At 58.4% G+C, this 19,407-nt stretch overlaps 1 protein-coding gene across 10 annotated transcripts in view; it reads right to left on the reverse strand.

Moving 5' to 3' along the window:
• FRMD5 (FERM domain containing 5) overlaps nt 1–19,407 on the reverse strand; it is a 111,852-nt gene that overhangs the window by 32,694 nt on the left and 59,751 nt on the right. For 3 of the 10 annotated variants that reach the window (XM_042803833.1, XM_042803829.1, XM_042803835.1), the window contains one exon: nt 2,684–2,788. In XM_042803833.1, the coding sequence (XP_042659767.1) occupies nt 2,684–2,788 (105 nt within the window). Of the gene's footprint in view, nt 1–2,683; nt 4,569–7,692; nt 7,737–14,154; nt 14,314–19,407 lie in introns of those variants that run through there. The other 7 variants (XM_042803832.1, XM_042803828.1, XM_042803831.1 and 4 more) reach the window with 5 other exon arrangements.

The following is a 19,407-nucleotide window of genomic DNA, read 5'->3' on the forward strand; positions in this document are numbered from 1 at the left end:
CCCTCCAGCACCACAGCTCCAGCCCAGCCCCAGGCAGGAGCAGAGTGTGACCCCTCCTCGCCGTGCCCCCCCCCCCGCCAGCTGCCACGCAGACACGTGGCAGAGCGCATTTTCAACACGGAATATTGACTTGTGCGTCAGAAATAATGGACTGAAGTGACGGCCGAGTTCATCACAGGCTTAAATGCAGCACTTTCAGCCGAGGAAATGCTGAAGCTGAGCAGCTCTGACAAGCGGCAGTGTCCACGAGCGGCAGGGCTGGGGCTGGCTCCCACGCGGAGGGGTCTCCCCCCCCAGGGGACGCTGCTCAAAGCTGAGCCGTGGCTCTTGCCTCAACCCTCATGGCCTGAGCTGAATCAGATTATTCCCAGGAGGAGCAGAGCACTGGTAAAAAGAGCGTCCTCAGCCTCCGTGCCCCTCTCCCCTTCGCCCCGGGGGGTCCCCCGATGCTGCAGGCAGCCACAGCCACTCTGGGCTTTGCATCCAGAGCGCGGGAAAAGCAGAATCTGGCCCTGGGCACCGACCCCCCACCCCCCCACACCCCATGCAACAGCAGAGAAACATCCTCTCCTTGCACCAGCTCGGTTGAGACACGGACCCTGTGCCCCCCCTCTGCCCACGCGTTTGCTGCAAGAGAAGATGCTCCGAGAAAAATCCCCCCCCTACACCTCCTCCACGCAGTGACTGTGCCGAGGGGATTCCCAGAGCGCGGTGCTGAGCTCTCGGCGAGCACAGACTCCCTCCACCGACTGGGCCCACAGAGATGATGCATAATAATGCATCATGCACGGGGGTTTATTTCTACATGGGTTTGAAGAGGCGATTCACCGAAAAGCAGGGAAACGAAGAGCCGACACAAGTGGGGTGGCAGTTAACGGTCCCTCAGCATCACACAAGGAAACTGCTGCTCTCCAGCGCTGAAGAGCCATCGCTACGCTGCAAACCCAGCCCACCCACAGCCCCTGCATCAGCCTGACAGCAACGGCCAGGAGGCAAATCTGGGAGAAGGCTGGAGAAGCTGGGAGCGAGAGAGCGCAGCAAACACAACTTGAGGGGCACAGGTGACATGGAGGGGTGATGGTCCAGAGACCCTGCGAGATGCAGCAGCATCACTGGTCAAGGGAGGGGATTCTCCCCTTCTGCTCCGCTCTGGGGAGACCCCCCTGCAGTGCTGGGGCCAGCTCGGGGGCCCCCAACAGCAGAAGGACCCGGAGCTGCTCGAGCGGGGCCAGAGGAGGCCACGGAGATGCTGGGGGGGCTGGAGCAGCTCCCCTGGGGGGCCGGGCTGAGAGAGTTGGGGGGGTTCAGCCTGGAGAAGAGAAGGCTCCGGGGAGCCCTTCGAGCGGCCTCCCAGGGCTTAAAGGGGGGACAGGAGAGGTGGGGGGGGACTCTGGGTCAGGGGTGGGGGTAGGACAAGGGGGACAGTTTTAAATGGAAAGAGGGGAGATTTAGAGTAGATCTAAGGCAGAAATGTTTTACCGGGAGGATGGTGAGGCGCTGGCCCAGGGTGCCCAGAGCAGCTGTGGCTGCCCCCTCCCTGGAAGGGTTCAAGGCCAGGTTGGACGGGGCTGGGAGCCCCCTGGGCTGGGGGAAGGGGGCCCTGCCCGGGGCAGGGGGTGCCACTGGGGGGGGCTTTGAGGTCCCTCCCACCCCAAACCGCCCTGTGGTTCTGTGATCATACTCTCCCCGCAGGGAGGGAGCAGCCCTGTGTCCAGCTCCTCACCCGACAGTGGCTGCTCCCTGCACGGCCGTGGCAGGAGGGGCTTTGAGGAGCAGAAACTGTTCGGGTGGCTTTTACTGACCCGCAGGAAGAGCAGCCCGAGGCTGCTGCTGAAAGCCGCGCCTGCGAGCGCGTCCGCAGCTTCTCGTCACAGCCTCGAGCGCGCTCGCAGCGCTTGCGTTCGGCACGTTGTAAAAGGAGCACGGAGAGTTAACTTGGAAGAAGCGGCAGGACTCACTCACACAACGCCTGCGTGGGAACCTGGCTGGCTGGGACCGTGGCGAGAGCCAGTGGGACCCTGCAGGGATACACACTGCTGGGTGGGAGCAGGTCCCGCCGCGGAGGTCCGTGTCTTGTTTCACTCTCCCTTGCCCAAGGCAACACACACAAGTGTTTGGATTCCCGGCGCAAAGCTGTCGCGTGGCCTAATCTTGGTGTTGAAAAGCAACGCCGTGCTGGAAATAGCCCTGCAAACCCAGTGTCAGGTCTCCCTCCTCGCCTCTGCGATGGCATCAAAGCCTCCTCTCACTTTGCAAACGCGAGACGCTTTCACCACTCGCGCAGGGACCCGAGAGCCGTGCGAGTCCCTCCGGCTCACACATCCCGACTGGAGCCTGGGTGTACCCCGGCCCCCCCTCCCCGGGGCTGCAGCACGAGACGCAGCCCCGGCTCTGGCGGAAGCGGGGGGAAGGGGCAGGGGGGTCTCCCCAGGGTGCTCAGGGGGCCGTAAGTAGCTGCTCTTCCCACAGACAAAGCAATGACCCCGTCGGGGCACCCATAACCCCCCCCCTCACCCAGCAGCAGCGGGGGAACCGCTGCGGAAGAGCCCTCATCGCTGCCTAAACCGAATTTTGTGAAGCCCATTTGCCTCACGCTCTGGTTCTCAGCTGCCGCAAGGACAAGTGTGATACCACTGAGCTGCAAGAAACCCCATCACCGGGCCCGGGCAGGAAGAGCTCTCACCCTTTGCTTGTCGGGGTCCACAAACCGAATGCCAAAGTAGTCCTTCTCCAGCAGGTTCAGGTGGTGGCAGAGAAGGTCGAACAGGTTCTGGCCCTTGGCATCTCTCTGCAAGACAAAGAAACTCATTGGCAAAGTGGCAGGAGGAAGGTGGTGGAGCAGAGGAGCTGGGGCACACGGTGGGGGTGAAGGGTGACCCCAAGGACGGTGCGAATCCCACCAACCTCCCTGATGCTTCACCAGCGGTATTTTCCACTCAGAAACCATCTCCCACCCCACCCGAGGGGCAGCCCAAGAGCGGGACCCCACAGCGCACTGGTCCCTGTCCCCATCCCCGTCCAGAGTCCCGTGGTTTGTACCCAGGCGGGATGCTGAGGCTGCCCAGGGCTCGGCCGGAGACCGCAGCACCCACCAAAACCCGTGTTTGCTTGGGGAACCAGCCTGTGTCTGGGCGGCTGTGGGCAGAAGCTGCCTGGATGGGGTTCGTGGAGAGAGCACGAGCAGGGCAGCGGAACAGTGACCTCCCCAAGCACAGCCTGGACACCACGAAACACCCAGGGTGTTTTAAAAGCATCAAGAAAACCGTGACCAAGGTCTCTCCGGGAACGACCCTGCAGCTTGAGTGCCAGTGAAGCGTTAGGCGGGGGGGATGTGACTTTCGGGGTCCGTTTGCCCAGCCCTTGTTTTCAGCAAGGTCAGGGCTCCGGTGCTGTTGTGAGCCCTGCCAGCCTGCCTCGCCGGGGTCAAGGCCACGGGTCCCAGCTCAGTGTTTTTCCTCTCTTCTGGCTCTGGTGAACAGCCCTTCCCCGGGCTGGCACTACGTGAGGCCAGCGCCGACCAGCCTCGCTCCGGCACGTTTCCTCTCTGCCCTTCTCTGCTGCCGAGCTTTTAGGAAAAACTCTTCCCCCTTCCTTGTTCCTGGGACTCAGCATCCCTGTGGACCGTGGCAGTGGGACTCCACAGATTTTTTTTTTTACTTTCTCCGGGACCACCAGACCCTGACTGGAGAGAGTGGGAGTGCCTGGCGATGAGAATTACAGCTTTACAAAGTCCTGTGTGCCAGTACAACTTACAGACAGCACTAGATGGGACATTAATGGAGAACTCCAAAGTATTATAGATATAAAATTTGATGCATGTCAAAATTATTAAAAATTTGATTTCCAGCGCTGCAAAGACTGAAGCATGCATCTAGTCTGGGGCACTGTGAGAGGCTCCACAGTAGTGCTGGGCCCAGGACACCGTGGTCTTTCCTGCATTTAGTGTGGAAATGCAGCACCCGAGAGAGCCGGGGGTGCCAGGATCCCCGTGACACCCCCTCACAGCCCCCCAGGACCCCACTCACAGCTTGTCCAGCCACGGGGGTCGCTGCTGGAGATGGGCTGTGCATCCCCTCTGTCAAAAATAGCATCACCACTCTATCCAGAGGTGGGTTTCCTACCTGCTAAAGGCTTGACGGCAATAAGCAAGAAGAATAAGGAGTTATACTGAGGTTCTTCTGGTTCAACACTTCCTTTGCTCTCCAGAATTGTGCCCCCAAAGGCCATAGACCCCCCCCACAAGGCATGATTTACCAGCAAACGAGACTTACCCAGACCAGGCACACAGCTCTGCAATGCTGTATATCCAACCCCTTACACAACAGCAACTGAACTGCTCCAAAATTTTCCATCCAATTTAAAATCGACCACTGTAACATTTTTCTCATGGACAAGAACGCAGATACACCCGGATAATTTGTGAACCCGCAGGATCGGTCCTGGGGCAGCAGCTCTGTGCTGAGCAGAGCCGTTCCCTCCACGGTGGTCTCGCCCCCCGAGGCTCAGCACTTGCAGAGAGTGGGGTCCTCCCAGTCTGTGTCAGGTTCGGGATCAAACCCAGTATTTTAGGTATTTCTGAAAAGCTTAACCTAGGTGCTGCTGCCCTGGGAAACCCCCTCACCTGCCGCTGGGGAGGGAGAAGAGGTAAAATCATTTGGACGCTGCTGTCTGTGCCGCTTTATGGCAGAGCAAGCAGCCCCAGGTGCCCGGGCTGACAGGGATGCGCTGGCAGGATCTGGCCCCTCAGCTCTGCAGCTCTTGCTGCCACCCACCCTCAGGCTGCAGGTGATGGGGGACCTGCTCCGGGGACCTGCTTTTGCTTTCCCCTGCAGATGCGGGGGGACCTGCTTTACAGCACCACGTCTCTGCAGATCAAAGGCTGCTCCCAACAGCCGCCGCTGCCGCCTTCAGATAACACAGGTTTCTGTTTCCCCGACAAATACATTTAACACGTGCATTATCTGATCAAATAATCACCCAGCAGACACAGGCCCCTGCAATCAGGGAACCCCACGGGTCTGGCATTAATCCGTTCCTGGGGCTTGGCACGGTACGATAAATGTCTCTGCATTTTAAATAAATAGAGCCATTAAGTTCAGGCTGCAATTACGCCGCTGCTAAAGCGACTCGCCCTGGGTGCGGGAGCCTGGCAGGCACCGGGGCAGCGACGAGGCGTTCGGATGCGGTGACCCCGGGGCCCGTGCGGGGGGAGCCCATGACAGGGGGCCCCATCCTGCTCGCCCCGCTGCTGCAGCGCTGGCCACGGGCTGGTGGAGCATCTTGGGCAGCCGCACACAGAAGTCAGCGGGAGAATCGGCCGTGCAGCACAGAGGAAAGGGCTGGGGGGGACGCACGGGGCAGGCAGCGCCCGCTCCGGCTCCAGCCCAGACAGAAGGAAGGGGAAGGACGGACAGACAGGCCCCGCACCAGGAAGAGGGGAGACCCCGGTGCTGCCCAGCGACGCTCGGCCGAGGGGCAGGGGATGCTCACGGGGCTTTGCTGACCCCAGAAGATGATGGGCTCGAACGTGAAGCCTCCTTTGGAAATCCCACTGGTGACCGTGCCCCAACCCCTGCCCGGGGGCTGGTGCTGTTGCGGTGGTACCCCAGCACCCCCCTCACTCTGCCACCTGCACCCCCCCGAGCACCCCAGCACCCCCTCTCTCTGCCACCTGCACCCCCCGAGCACCCCAGCACCCCCCTCTCTCTGCCACCTGCACCCCCCCGAGCACCCCAGCACCCCCCTCACTCTGCCACCTGCACCCCCCGCCGGGCTCTGTGCTCTGGGCATGGGGCCCCTGTCTTGCCAAAATACCTGGAGGATCCAGAATACCCAGAGGCAATGCAGAGGATCATCCACCTGCCTCTGAGGTTCATTCCTGCAGCCTCGGGTGATGTGTCATGTCCCCCCCCTCCACCCCCCGGGGCTGTCTCAAGCCACCCCCCCCCAGGGCATGGGCTGATTTGCACAGCCCAACGGCCCTGGGAGCAAGTCCCTGCTCTCTCCTCCCTCACCCCCCAGCTCGCAGAAGCGGGTGGGACTCGCTGGGACATCAGCCAAGCTCAAGTCAAACCTTAAAAACCCTCCTGTGGCAAATGTGTTTGATGGGATCTGTTTGGGATGCAGCCAAGGGCAGCTTTTTATGCAGTGAGTGATGCACTGTGAAACACAGTGTGAAAAGACACCCAGCCACAGCCCGAGTCCTCGGGGGTGGGCAGACAACTCTACATCTCTCCCCCCCCCGCCAGGAACGTTCAACCTTCTCAGAAGCATCACATCTCTGCAGATTAGCAAGAGTCCCCCCAGCCCCATTAGCCTTGTAGGCATGTTCCTGGGGGCTGCCGTGCACATGCAAGAGAAAACTGACTCCAGAAGAGCTTTGTTTGAGCAGAAATTGTTCCCTGTGCGGGGGGTGAGGCGCTGGCCCAGGGTGCCCAGAGCAGCTGTGGGTGCCCCCTCCCTGGAAGGGTTCAAGGCCAGGTTGGACGGGGCTGGGAGCCCCCTGGGCTGGGGGAAGGGGGCCCTGCCCGGGGCAAGGGGGTGCCACTGGGGGGGCTTTGAGGTGCCCTCCCACCCCAAACCACCCTGTGATTGTCTGATTAGGCAGCTTGGAGATGAAGTTGCAGCAGCTGGGTGCTCCCCATGAGAGCACCCTGACACGGCAGCCCCGCTCGGGCTCTGCACCAGCCGCACCAGTGGCTGTGGGACACGAAGCTCCTGCTCTGCCGTTTGCAAAACCTCTCTGGGCCAATAATAAGGTCTGCGGCTTTGCTCTCACACGCTGCGGGCAGCAGCGAGGTTTCGCTTTCCTGCGAGTGGATCCCCCGAGAGGGATCGCAGGGGGGATCCCCCAAGGAGCATCGGAGAGACGGCTGCATGTGACAACCACAGCCGCTGCGGTGGCACCAGGTGCCATCGAAAGCCGCCGCTCGAGATCGGCCCCGACCACGGCCACCAGCTCACTGCTGTGTGCCAAGGGCACCTGTGACACCCGCGGAGCTGCAGTCCAGCACCAGAACCAGCACCAGAACCAGCCCAGAACCAGCACCAGAACCAGCCCCAGCGGGCCAGCATCCTGCTCCAGCACCGCAGCTCCTCGGGGCGGGGGACACACCGGGCTCCCCCCACCCCAGGGGAATGCAGCCAAGGGCTCGCCGAGCCTCGCCTGGGTCGCGCTGAAGTGAGACGGCGCTGGGCTCTTGGATCCTGCTGCTAAAATACAGCGGAGCGGGCAAAGCCGGCTCGCAGAGCCTGCAGCTGGGGACGGCGGCTGGCCGGGAGCCACGCTGGATCCCGGCTCAGCTCGGCTGACTCACGCCCTTCCCCAGCTTAGTACCGATTTTTTTAAGCAACTCTCCTTGTTGTGGAAATGGAGACTTGAAGGCAGAAAGAAGGTGGTAAGTAGCAGGAGAGGACTGAGAGTGGTGCCAGGAGAGCCTGCACAGAGGCAGCTGAAGCACGCTGCAGCACAGCTGGGGAGCTGGGCAGGCAGCCGTCCTGCCAAACCCACCCCAGGCCTCGGGAGGTGCCGAGACCATAAACAAGGACTCCCCGCAGGCAGCGAGTCCTGCCAGCCAAGGGCAGCAACGCTCCGGCAGCGCGGAGCTAAAACCTGAATCGTCTCTGCCTGCTCTCCCCTCCTGCATCCCCCCCTCCTCCCCAGGCCAGACAGCAGCAAAACCCCCCACCTACCCTTGCTGTGATGTCCAAATGCCCCCGGCACAGGAATAAGTGGAAGATTTCTGTTTTCCCTACACAGATATCGAAACTCATATTTCAGCTGCCGCCTGCCCTGCAGGCTGGACCCTCGCTGGGTGGGGGTGATGGGCACCAGCCCCGTGAGGCTTCGGTGCATCACGGCCACACAGGATGGGCACCCACGCAGGATGGGCACCCACGCAGGATGGGCACCCGCGCAACCCGCAGGCACAGCCACCCTCAGCGCTGCCCCGTGCACCAGAAGCATCCTCGGATGGTGCCCAGCAGCGACCACCCTGCAGAGGAGCAGGGTGCCAGTCACGGTGGGGAGCGCAGGAGGGACGGAGGGGACCCCAGGGCCATCCACACCGCCCACGGCCCCTTTTGCACAGCTCGGGGGGCAGAAACCCGGCGTTTGAGCTCAAGTGCTCAGCTCCAACCTCAGCTGGCAAGGCAGGCAGCCCCGGGACCCCAGCCCTGGCCGGGCTGACCGCCCACCTCGCCCCGCAGCCCTCCCCAGCTCCCTCCCGCAGACATTCATTTCCCAAGGCTGGGAATCGGCAGGTCCCGGTCAGCTGCTGCTCTCGCTGGGCGCCCACCCATCGCACCCCCAAACCCGGGCCCCCCAGCCCCCTCGCCCACCGCCCTGCTGCAGCTGCATCCGGGGACGCGGAGCAAAGAGCCTCCGGCTCGGCTGTGCTGGGAGCTGCTGGTGGTCACCGGCCCCACCGGCTGCTGCTCGGGAAACGAGGCCGCTCGTTTATGAGCCCGAATACAGATTTAGGTAGCGAACTTGGAAAACCGTGGCCTAGATCGTGCTTTATTAATAGGCTAATTGAGCCTCGGCGTGTATCATCCATCACTGTCAAACACAACCGCCGCCGGTACAGGCTGTGCGCCCGGCGCGGGGACAAGGGCACTGAATGGAAAGGAAAAACAAAACCTGCCAGAATCCAAACCCCTTTTCCTGACTTACGGCAATTTACTGTTCTTTCATTAAATAATATTCATTTTTTTTCAATGAGGACTGAAGCAGAAACACCAAGCTTGAGAGAAACTGCAGCAGCAGCTTGTGAGCAGTAGAACACACCCCCGAGCCCTGCTTGCCTGTCAGGTACAAAATAACCTTCCCAGATCCACTGTTAGGTGCGTTAGGAAGGCTGGACCTCCTCCTGCATTATATAGAAAATATTAATAAATATGGCTTTTATTTTCTTCCCCTAGAAAAGAGTACTTTGCAGGCTGAACTAAAGGGACATTGGACACGGCCACAGAGGTTACAACTGACCACATAACAGAAATCGTAGTTGCATAAATGAAGGCGTACTCGTAAATTATTCCCAATTAGCCCTGAAGTGCTGTTAGAGCCGAGGCAGCTGCTGCAACACGCGCACTCTCCCTTCCCCCTGCGCTGCCAGCGGTGTGCCGCACATCTGGCCACATCTGGGACCCAGTGCCAGCCCCGCAGGGGCGCGGGCTCTGCCCTGCTCCCCCTAAGCGACCTCTCCCGCCCGGGAGAGCCCGTGACAGACAACGGTCACGGCCAATGCCAGAGGCTGCAGAACCCTCCTGGCCAGAGAGAGGAGCAGAGGGGACGACTCGCCACCCCCAGCATCGCGCCCCTCCTCACCTCCCGGAGCAGGGATTGGCAGGGGTTTGCTCCAGCCTCTTCTCCCTTTCCCTAGCCGTGCCCCAAATTAGCACGGGAGTCTGCAAAACGCTTTCCTTCTGCAGTTTTAACACAGAGACACCGCAACGATAGACAAATCAGACGTCCCCCCCAGTCCAATGGAACATGGTGAAAGCACCAAAACGCAAACGGCATTACAGGGGGAAATGCTGTCTCTTTGATCTCTCTAACTCGAATTAAGCATATTCTAAATTAATCACTGTGAGTATGTCTTTTAGGAAATCATCTGAACTGTCTTTACAAATCACGATTTAAAAGAGCTGCTTATTGCATAATACCAGCTTAAATATTCTATGTTTTGCTCTTTATATGCTCTTATAAAATAAGACTTATATCTGTCTTAATGTCTGTAGGTTTTTGAGGTCAGCCTTTCAGGGTGCAGCACTCTAACAGAGAGACCATCACCAGCCGTCCCCGCTCACACCCCCCGGGACCCCACACGCCAGGCCGCCCCGCCCCGCGCAGGCATCTGCTGCTGAATGCCAACGCCTGGTAATGACTTCAGAATGTTTAATGAACACTAGTGACTTTTTTCCATCCTAAACTTCTGTTACCTATACCTGAGGAACTGCAGATAAGCAGAGCATCACCTCCAGACGCAGCTGGGGGCTGCAGGGGGGGGTGTATCACCGTTATTAATTTCAATTCTGTGACTGAGCAGGAGAACCAGGCGCCGCTGCCGCTTCCAGCACGGAGCTGCGGAGGCCAACGCAGATTGCAGTCGCTCGTCACGTACCGCACTGAATTGTTCCGAGTCATAATAGTCCCGAATTCTGCCTAGTCTCGTGTTAAATGAGATGAAGATGTGTCACTGCTCGCAGCAGGCTGCATTACGGCACAGGAAAAAAAAAAAGATCTGCGAACCTGAATTTTCCTGTGACGGTCCCTGCAGCCGTGCCGTGCATCACCCCCACGCACGAGCAAGACCCAAGGGGTTTCAGCGCTGCAGGGCAGCGTGGGGCGATGCTGTTGGGGGGCCCAACCCCCCTGAGCTCTGCTCCCACATCCTCCCTTGCACCTGGTCTCATCCAAGGGTACTGCAACGGCACTGGGACCAGATCTCGTGGCACCCCTGGTTTCAAGGGGCGCGCTGGCACCCCGAGCACATCCCGGTATCCCACCTCACAGCCTCGGCAGACCTCGCTATGGCAGCGGGTGGGCTTTGGGGACAGACTCTGGGACAGGACCAATTTGGGGCTGGAAGGGCTCAGGGGTGTGCGCTGCCTCGAGACACAGCCGTGCTCAGCCCGCCTCGCTGCCCTGCGCCCACCCAGCGCCCTTGGGTGTCACGCACGAGCCCCGCTGGGGACACGCCATGGCCATTGTGATAAACAACAGAAGAATTTTGCTTTCACTAAATAAAACATTTTTTTGAACTACGTGAGCTTGATTTCTCACAGCCGTCCGTCCCCACGGGTCCACCCACAGCCGTGCCACAGGCTCTGCTCCGCTCTGCCAGCCCTGCCCGGCTGCGCTCCCCTCCTGCCGCCCCGGCCAAAGCGGGGGGCTCGCTCCCGCAAAGGAGGGGGGCTGGCTGGGGGACAAACCCCGTGGAGGGGGACACTGCTGCGGGAGAGGGGAGCAGTGCTGGCCCCGGGAATCCATCACCACCCGTGCTGCTGCTCTTCAGAGCATGTCAGAGCCATCCGGCCCCGCAGCATCTTTACGAGGTACCTGAGGAGCATTAATGTGTCAGCGACAGCTTAATACAGAGATTTACTGCGCTCTGCTCGGGGAGGAGACGGGCTCAGCAGCTCAGGAACGAGCTCTTCCAGGGAGTTTTACGATCCTGTTTTATGGGGGGGGGACAGAAAGACGGCGCTGTGCTGACAACAGGGAGATCCTGCCAAGATTTTTCCAGTGGCAAACGCACCCATCCCCGCGGCGACAGGAACCCCCCTGTGCAGCCCCCCAGGCACCCCTTCACACCCAGCATCAGCATCTGTAAAGTCTCCTGAGATGGAAAGGGCAGAATGCTGAAATTTGGCACCCGTTACCCCAAAAGAGTCCTGCACGATGTACCGCAAAACAGAAACAAGGTTCCTACAGGGAGATAAGCGCCTCCAGCACTGTCCGACAGAAGAATCCCAGATGATTTTTAAACTTGAAGAAGATTGATGTCACCTTGCATTCTTAGTTTTTTTTGAAGCTCCTCAGCCAAAATTAGGGTCATCCACAGGTTACAAAAAAAAAAAAAAAAGGTATTTAAAAATAGTAGCTCATCTAAAAATGGTGTGCCTCACTTTAGGCAGGTGCGCTCCCCGTCCTGCCGAGCACGGCAGCTCTCCAGCAGCACGGCTGCCCACCCCGGCCAACCGGCGTAACAACAGATCCCCTCTTCCCTCCCTTGTGAGAATTTGGGGTTTCCTTCCACACAAGCCTGTGGGCACCTCTCCTCCGCTGCACCGAGCCAGGGCTCCAGCGGCTCGGGGCAGAAAGGGGGTTCAGAGCCCCGCACAGCCCACCCAAGGGGGCTCGCAGCCCCAGTGCCTGGGAGGGCTGGATCTGCCCCCCAGACGCGGCCGGGAAGGGCCGGCGAGGAGCAGGAGGGGGGCTGCCGAGGGGCACCAGGGCCCTGCGACCCGCCGGGCTGGGCTCCCACCTCAGCCGGCTCCCGTTCGGCTGTTTGCAGCGTCATGGAAATCTCATTGTGGGGCTGGACATTCCTCCCTGCTTCCTGAGCTTGGGAGAAGATTATTTTTTTAAGGGGAACTGTCAAAAAAAAAGTCTATTTTACAAAGTGAAGTTTAAGCTTAAGTCTCTTTGGCAGCAACATCTGAGCTGGGAGAGATCAAAGACCCACCAGCTCCACTGTCAACATGAAGAGATTTTTTGCTAGCAATTTGATTGCAATATTGTGGTTCAAATGCTTCATTTTCAAAATTCGGCATTGTACTGTAAGAGCCTGGGATTTATTATCCCTTGGACAAAGTTACCGTTCAGTTTGCAGGCAGGGCTAAGTCCTCCTAACTGACAGCTTGCTCAGCCCTCAGAGTAAGCCGGCGTCTCCTCTGAGCTGTGGTACAAGGAGGAAATGGGCAAAAATATGCCAGAAAATATTCATTTCTAGACAGTGAACAAGCTGAGAAATCCGTGACTATGCCTGGAGCAGGGTGCTCAAGCCTGCAAGGCTCTAACGGGGTGCGTTACCTGCAATGACCCCTCTCCCTAGGGCCCCCCTTTCTCCTGCAGCTCTGCCCCATCCCTCTCCCTGTCCCCTGCTCCGCTGCCACAGAAAGAATTCATTATTATTGGCTATTTTTATGTGTTAATATTGGCTGCTTTGCTGCTATCGCACCAGCTCCACACCAGCAGGACACGGGGTGCCGGGGGGGAGCGGGGTCACCCACCCTGCCCACCACACCTCCGGCTCCAACACGTGGAGAACCCGGCCGGCGGCGAGAGCTCAGCAAAAGGCTGTTGTGCTCGAGCGTGCTGTGGCAGGAGCTTAAACCCCGCTTCCAGAAACATCTTCCCAACACCAAGGGGCCTCAGTGTCACAACCCCCCCCCCCAGGAAGATGCTCTTGGAGCCATCAGAGAAGCGAGGGCTTCGGGAGAGTGCCGAGTTCCCAGGAACCCTCCCGTGGCCATCAGGGACGAGCCCTGAGCAGCCCGGGGATGGGGGAGAGGGCCGAGGAGCAGGGGCACGTTTCCAGCCAAACCACCGAGCCCCAGGGCTGCTGGAGCGATGCCAGCCCCCCACCCCCCCAACCAGGAGGGACGGAGGGGCGAGGGGGGAACGATTTGTCTTGGGGGGACACTGCAGACAGCTTCCACGGGCAGCCCCAGCGCGGGGGAAAAGGAGGATAAAGGGCCTTGGAGAACCAGGTGGCTGGGGAGGACCCTGGAGCCGGGACGCGCGGTCCCCAACAGCGAGGTGCTGGGGACGTGCTGCTGCCCAGAGCCGAGCGGACCCACCCTGCCCACGGCCACCGGGCGTTTTCACGTGCGCCAAGCAAACAGATCTCCATGAAATGCACCCAAAAAGCCCTTTCGGCAAAGGCGGTCAGAGAGGCAGAACCACCCGAGGAGCAAACGGCAGCTGCGAGCGGCAAGTGAAGTGGGAAATGCAGAATATCGCCCCAGCTCCCGCCTGCTGCAGCCCCCGGAGACTTGCCGTGAGGAAAAGGGGTTTTACATAACACCCAAATGTAATCCTGTCATATTTATAGCATATGCATTTCAGTATTAATTCCCTGTTATCTGTAATCCTTCTTCCTAGCTGACACTGTAATTTCTGTCTTCAAGACCCATCCGGGCAGTTTGCTCCAGAAGTGTATAAGGCTGTTGAGAAGGAAAGTTACTAATGAAGTGGCTCTCGGAGCCTTAAACTCCAGATTATCGGTTCCTTGTTTTAATCCACAAGCAGGTTCTTAAATACCTTTAACGTGTTGGCGTATGAAAAAGGTCCTTCTTGGCTCTCCAGCGTTGAATTTCAGCAGCTGGTATTTCTGCTCATGTCTCCGTTTAGGATGGAGTCCACTGTGGGACAGCAGTTTAGCACGTTTTTAAATCCCAAATCATCATCAGGGATTTACCCCCCCGCCTTGAACACGCCAGCCTCCCATGAGCCGACGTGGCAGTAGCCCCATCCGGTGAGGTTTTATCTCCTCATCTGATGAGGAAGGTTTCCTGGCAGCCCCGCACGCCCAAGGGCTTTGGAGAACTTGCTCTGTGCTTTCCCCCCACCTTACAAAGCCCAGCGCCGACACCTGCACCGCAGCTCCCCCGGCACAACGCCCCCCAGCCCCGGCGTTTTCTCACCTCGGAGCAGGATCCTGCTGGAAACAAGGGCAGACCCCGAGCAGGGGGGACGGGGCTGCTGGGGACCACCGGCTACCGCGGCGTTCCCGACCCAGCCCGACCCAACGCCGAGCAGTTCCGTCAGAAACGTCGCCTGTTCGGGCTCCGGTCCCGCCGCCGCCGTGCCAGCAACACGGCCATCTGTTTGCTGTTCTGGCGGCAAAATATTCGTCCCTGAGTCACAGTTGAGAACAAGCATGGCAGGGGTTTCTGCCAGAATGGTGAGTTTAACACCAGTTAAATATTTATCGCGGATTAAATACGGGGGATTTAAAAAAAAAAAAAGAAATAATTAAAGGAAAAGAATGTTTGATTTTTTTAAAATAATGCTGACAAGTGCTGCAGCCGCTCGCAGTTTCCAGGTGAGCGGCGCGGTGCCAGCAAGGCTGCACGTCACCCGGGGGGGTGCGAGGGAAGGACCGGCCAGCCACAGAGCACAGGAGACCCCCCAGCACAACCCCCCCATCGCCTCTCCCCACGATCCCACAACAACGATCCCACAAGGAGGGGCCGTATTTCTGCCCGGGCCCGTTCCACAGCCAGCTTTAACCATCAGTATCAAGCGGTGAATTTTTCAGAAGAAACCCAAGCTGTGCTTCAGCTCTCGAGCAGCCTCAATTCCGCCAAGGAAACCTAGAGCGGGGGCACGCTCTCTTTGCCAAAGCCCCAGGTTGGTGATAAATGCAAGGGCAGCGAATACCGGGTAATGGCAATCTGGCTCCCCTGTGACATGGCCGAGTCTCGGAGCTGTATTTAATTTTTAAGCGAAAACTCCATTGTTATTTCTCCTTATTCTTAGCACAATCTGGACGAGCTCCATTAAAAGGATGGAGGATTCGGCTGGCTCACCCCAAGCCTTCCTTTGGGGCTCAGGGCTGAGCTTGCTCAAATGTTTCCCCTGAACACCCGTGGCGTTATCTAAAGTCCCAGCATCATTCTGAATTAGTGGTTTCTCTCATCACCAGAAATACAATTTCCTCCATCCATCCCGACATCGGTCAGCACAAGGCAGGGCGTCCCCATCTGCTGATCATGACCTGGAGTGCGAGATCCTCGCTGGCATCAGCCCGGGGCCTGTGCTGAGCCTCTGAGGGGATGCACAAAGCATCCTCCAGCCCTGAACACAGCTCTCGAGCAACCCGTACAGTAAGTCCCACTCACTGATGTCACCTTATACGTTCCTACCTGGTGCTACCGTGTAACTTTTGTGAATTAAATTTAGAATTCAGAAGTCTATAATTCAGAGGCACTGGAAACCTCCCCCCACAAAACCAAACGTGTTTTTTCCTATAACTCAAACTCACTTTCTTCATTCCTGCAAGGTTGGAATGGCTCCACGCCTGCTCCTGTTTAAATTGGCATTCTTTTTCCATTGACATGCAAAAGATTCTTGGTGCAACTAATTCTGGTGTACATTATTTAGAGGCTGATGAACATGTTCATAGTAATCATCTGATGATGAATATTGCCCTGTCAGAAAGTAAGCTGCATACAAGAAAGAGACGCTTCTCATGCAAGTCATGCTGCTCGTAGCACACAGGAACTAAAAATGCTTCAGCAATGGCTTCGCTTGCAATAGCTGCGGAACCCAGCGACGGCAGAGGTGCCTGGTTTCGCCTCTGCAAATGGGAGGTCTGCACTTCCAAACTCAAACGAGGAGCAACCAAAGACTGGGTGACCTCTGATCTGCAGAGCAGTACGAGATGCCACACGCTTAATGCCAGGTAACGCCGTACCTCTCAGCTCTGGTACCAGTACAAACCACTAACTGCTCCTTGGAGCCCAGCCCCATATTCCCCCAGGGCCCCAGAACTGTCAGCTCTGGCTCAGCATCCTCTGACTTCAGCAAAGCTGGGTCAGACCTTGTGGAACTGCGGAGCTGCTCGCAGGAGAAAGGGCAGCAGTCGCACCGGCTGTGCCGAGCAGCACCCTCCCACCTCCAGCCCTGCATCCCTCAAAGGGGTGCAGAGGGGCTGGGAAACCCCTCGGGACACCCCGAGCCGGCAGCAGCCGGGGCCCTGCCCCGTGGTGGGACAGGGCTGTGCAGGGTCCCCAGGGGACTCTCCCTTTGGAAGCAGCATCGTCCTCCCTGCAGGAACGAGCTCTGCACTTAGTGGGCAATGCTACTGCACACGCAGCTGATGAAAAATAAAATAAAACAAACAACAAAAATAAAAATCTCTATGTGCCACTCACAACCAGAAAACCAGGCACCTTCGGTTTTCTTGGCAACATTCCTGCTGAGAAGCTCGCTTCTCTTCCAGCAGCTGAATGCAGCAAAAAGCTCATGGGAGAAAAGATAGAAAAGTATAAACGGTTCATAAAAAATTTACTTTTCATGAATGCGAAGTGAGGCGCTGGAAGAAACACAGGGGCGAGAGTTAGCGAAACGCCTGGCAAAGCCAGAGCCCGGCCGAGCGCTTCCTTCGCCCTCCCTGGTCCTGGCTGCGGCGGGACGAGCAGCACCCCCACACCCCCAGACCCCCAACCCCCCCGAGGGTCTCTGCAGCTCGAGCGCCGTGTCCCAGGGACGGAGCCGCAGGTGAGCCCCAGCAGCCCAGCGCGCCCAGGAAGATGAAACGAGCTCTTCAGTTCGTTTCTACTCCACAAGTGTCAAGCGTCCCCCAAAGCCTCGCCAGCCTCGGGCACGCCGCTGAGCAATTCAGTGTGAGATGTCAGGCCGAAGCCCGGGGCCAGCAGCATCTGTAAAGCCTCTGAGCAAACCCCAGGAGACGGCCGTGAGCCCTCCCGCAGCCCACTCCTCCACCCGGACCAGCGCCAAGGTTTACAGCTTCTCCCCAAATTTGTGTCCCAGAAAAGACGTTCACCTGCGCAGTCTCCTGGGTGGAGGGGAGGGGGGACAGCTCATGCTCCTACAGACTGCAGACCAGACCCAAGCCAAACCAACAAAAAAATAAGGGCAAATCCCAAATCCAAAGCCAAGGTAGAAGTTCAAAACCCCAATGCGGAGTCAAAACTAAGAGCAGGTTCAAAAGCCATTAATATTTAAATCTCTCTGAATTGCATCTCAAGAATAAAGATCCTCAGGCAAGGAAGCGACCAGCATAAGCCTTGTGATTAAGGCAAAACAGAATTTATTTGTGCTACAGAAATGACCATATGTGGAATCCTTCTGGGAGACTGTAATCAGCCAGATTAACATGATAATGAACTCTGATTTACCCAGCGATGGGAAGGTCTTTGTCCTCGGAGACATCACATTGCTCACTGAATAATAACAAAGACGACTTTTTTTTAAAAAAAAAAAAAAAAAACACAGATATCACTTGACTGTGAGATTGTTAATCCTCCCAAAAGGTGATTTCCTGGGGAGAGGGAGGAGAGCCATTTTAAGGCGTAAACGATCCACTAATAGAGGGGCAGACAGCAGAAACTTTCCAATAAATCTGATACTGCCTTCAGCAGAAAATGAGATATAGACACAAGCACTGCGTGATGTAAATCTCCACAATGACAATGTTATTTTACCAATAACACCGTGGAATAAACCTTAGATAACATGCTGAGAGCTGTGCAAAGAGTGCCTGCGGTCTCTCTGGAGAGCCCACCCTCGGAGAGGGCAGCCTCTGATGGGGCTGGGGAAGTATAAACTGGGGGGAAAATGCTGCAGTGAACCCTCTGCCCTAAAAGGGGGCCTGGGGCAGGGATGCTGCGGCCCCAGGGCTGGGAAGGGCCGCGCTGCTGCGGGCTCCCCCCTGCCCTTCCCGGAGCGTGGGGTGCTTGGCCCAGCCCGCTCAACTGGGGGGGTTCAGCCAGGCAAACGGCCTCATCGCCCCCAGCCCGGGCGGCTCGGCCCAGGGGGACCTCACGCAGGTGCTGCTGGGCAGCACGGGGACATGAGAAAGACAAAGCGGGGAGACCCCTGGAAGGGGAACCCCCCCCAGCATCGCCCCCGGGGGACAAGGGGCCATGTCCCCGTAGGGATGCGGCAGCCCGGCCGGCCCCTCCGCGGCAGTGGGCATGGAGCAAGACCCTGACCCCATCTCCCCTGCAGCCCTGGCCAAGAGGAGCAGAGGCAGAGGCGGTGGGGCAGGCGGTGGGGCAGGCGGTGGGGCAGGCTCCGGGGCATCGCCTCTGCCCCGCGGGGAGCCGAGCGTTGGCGGCTGTCGGCCCCGGGCCGGGCGGCACGCAAGCGGAGACGGCGGGCACGGCAGGCAGGGTTGATCACAGCTCTGCTCCTCGACTAAACGCTTTACAAGCTCGTCGAGCAGCTGGGTGCCGGCTTCAGAGCGCAGCAAAGAGCCCTTGTTTTATTCATCGGAAGTCTGAGATAAAAACGCGTTCCGACGAAAGCCCGTCACAGCGGCGGAGCCCCAGCACGGGTTTTCGGACGGTGCCCATTCCTCCAAAGACCCAGCTCTGGGCTGCCCGGGACCGCTGCCCGCTGCCTCCCCTCGAAGAGCACAGCCCCTGGCCCCTGCAGCCCTCTGCCACGCCAGCGGTGCTGGTCACGGTGCCGCGGTGGTGAGGGGTCAGCCCCATGCCAACTGGGAATCAAAAATGCTGACTCAGCACGGAAGATGCTGCGTGGGTCTCCTGCCGCTGGCAGCCGCGGCACCAGAGCACTGAGGCTGCCGCGGCCCCAGCCCCCCCGCCCCCCTCCCCGTGCCATGACTGCAGCAGCTGGTGCCACTCGCTCCACGACAGAGCCCAAGGGCCAGAGCCCTGGGCTCAGCACTGCCCATGGGGCTTCAAGCAAATCCCCTGCAATTCCACCAATTCTTCTCTTTTGTCATTTAAAGTTTCAGTAGCTCACATCCGCACCGAGGGTGTACAGGAGGCTGTGGTTCTCCGAACAGAAAAGGAAGAGAAACTGCTTTAGCTGACGTGGGTTTATTTCTAAAGGCTGGCTGGCGTAATATCAGGGACAAGCATGAGAAGTGATGTATTTGTTATCTCAGCAAGGTCTTTATTTTGCCTGTGGGCTTAATGTCTCAAAATACATATTCATTTAAATGCAAATTTCTGGTTTCACCTGGGACCCAACAAAAGCTTTTGCTGAAATTAATGCTGACCCTTCACACTGACTCTCCATCCCTCCCTGGTTTTGCCGGGAAGAAAGCAGCGCTCCTCCTCGGCGAACTGCAGCCATTAATTGCCAACCCCTCTCCACGGGCCCCCGCCCAGAGCAAGGCAGCATCCTGGCGATCTGCGTCAGGAGAAAGGGGCTCCGAGAGAACAGATTTCTGCAGG

This window comes from Tyto alba, unplaced genomic scaffold (assembly GCF_018691265.1).
Source record: "Tyto alba isolate M040663 unplaced genomic scaffold, T.alba_DEE_v4.0 Super-Scaffold_41, whole genome shotgun sequence".
Taxonomy (NCBI): domain Eukaryota; kingdom Metazoa; phylum Chordata; class Aves; order Strigiformes; family Tytonidae; genus Tyto; species Tyto alba.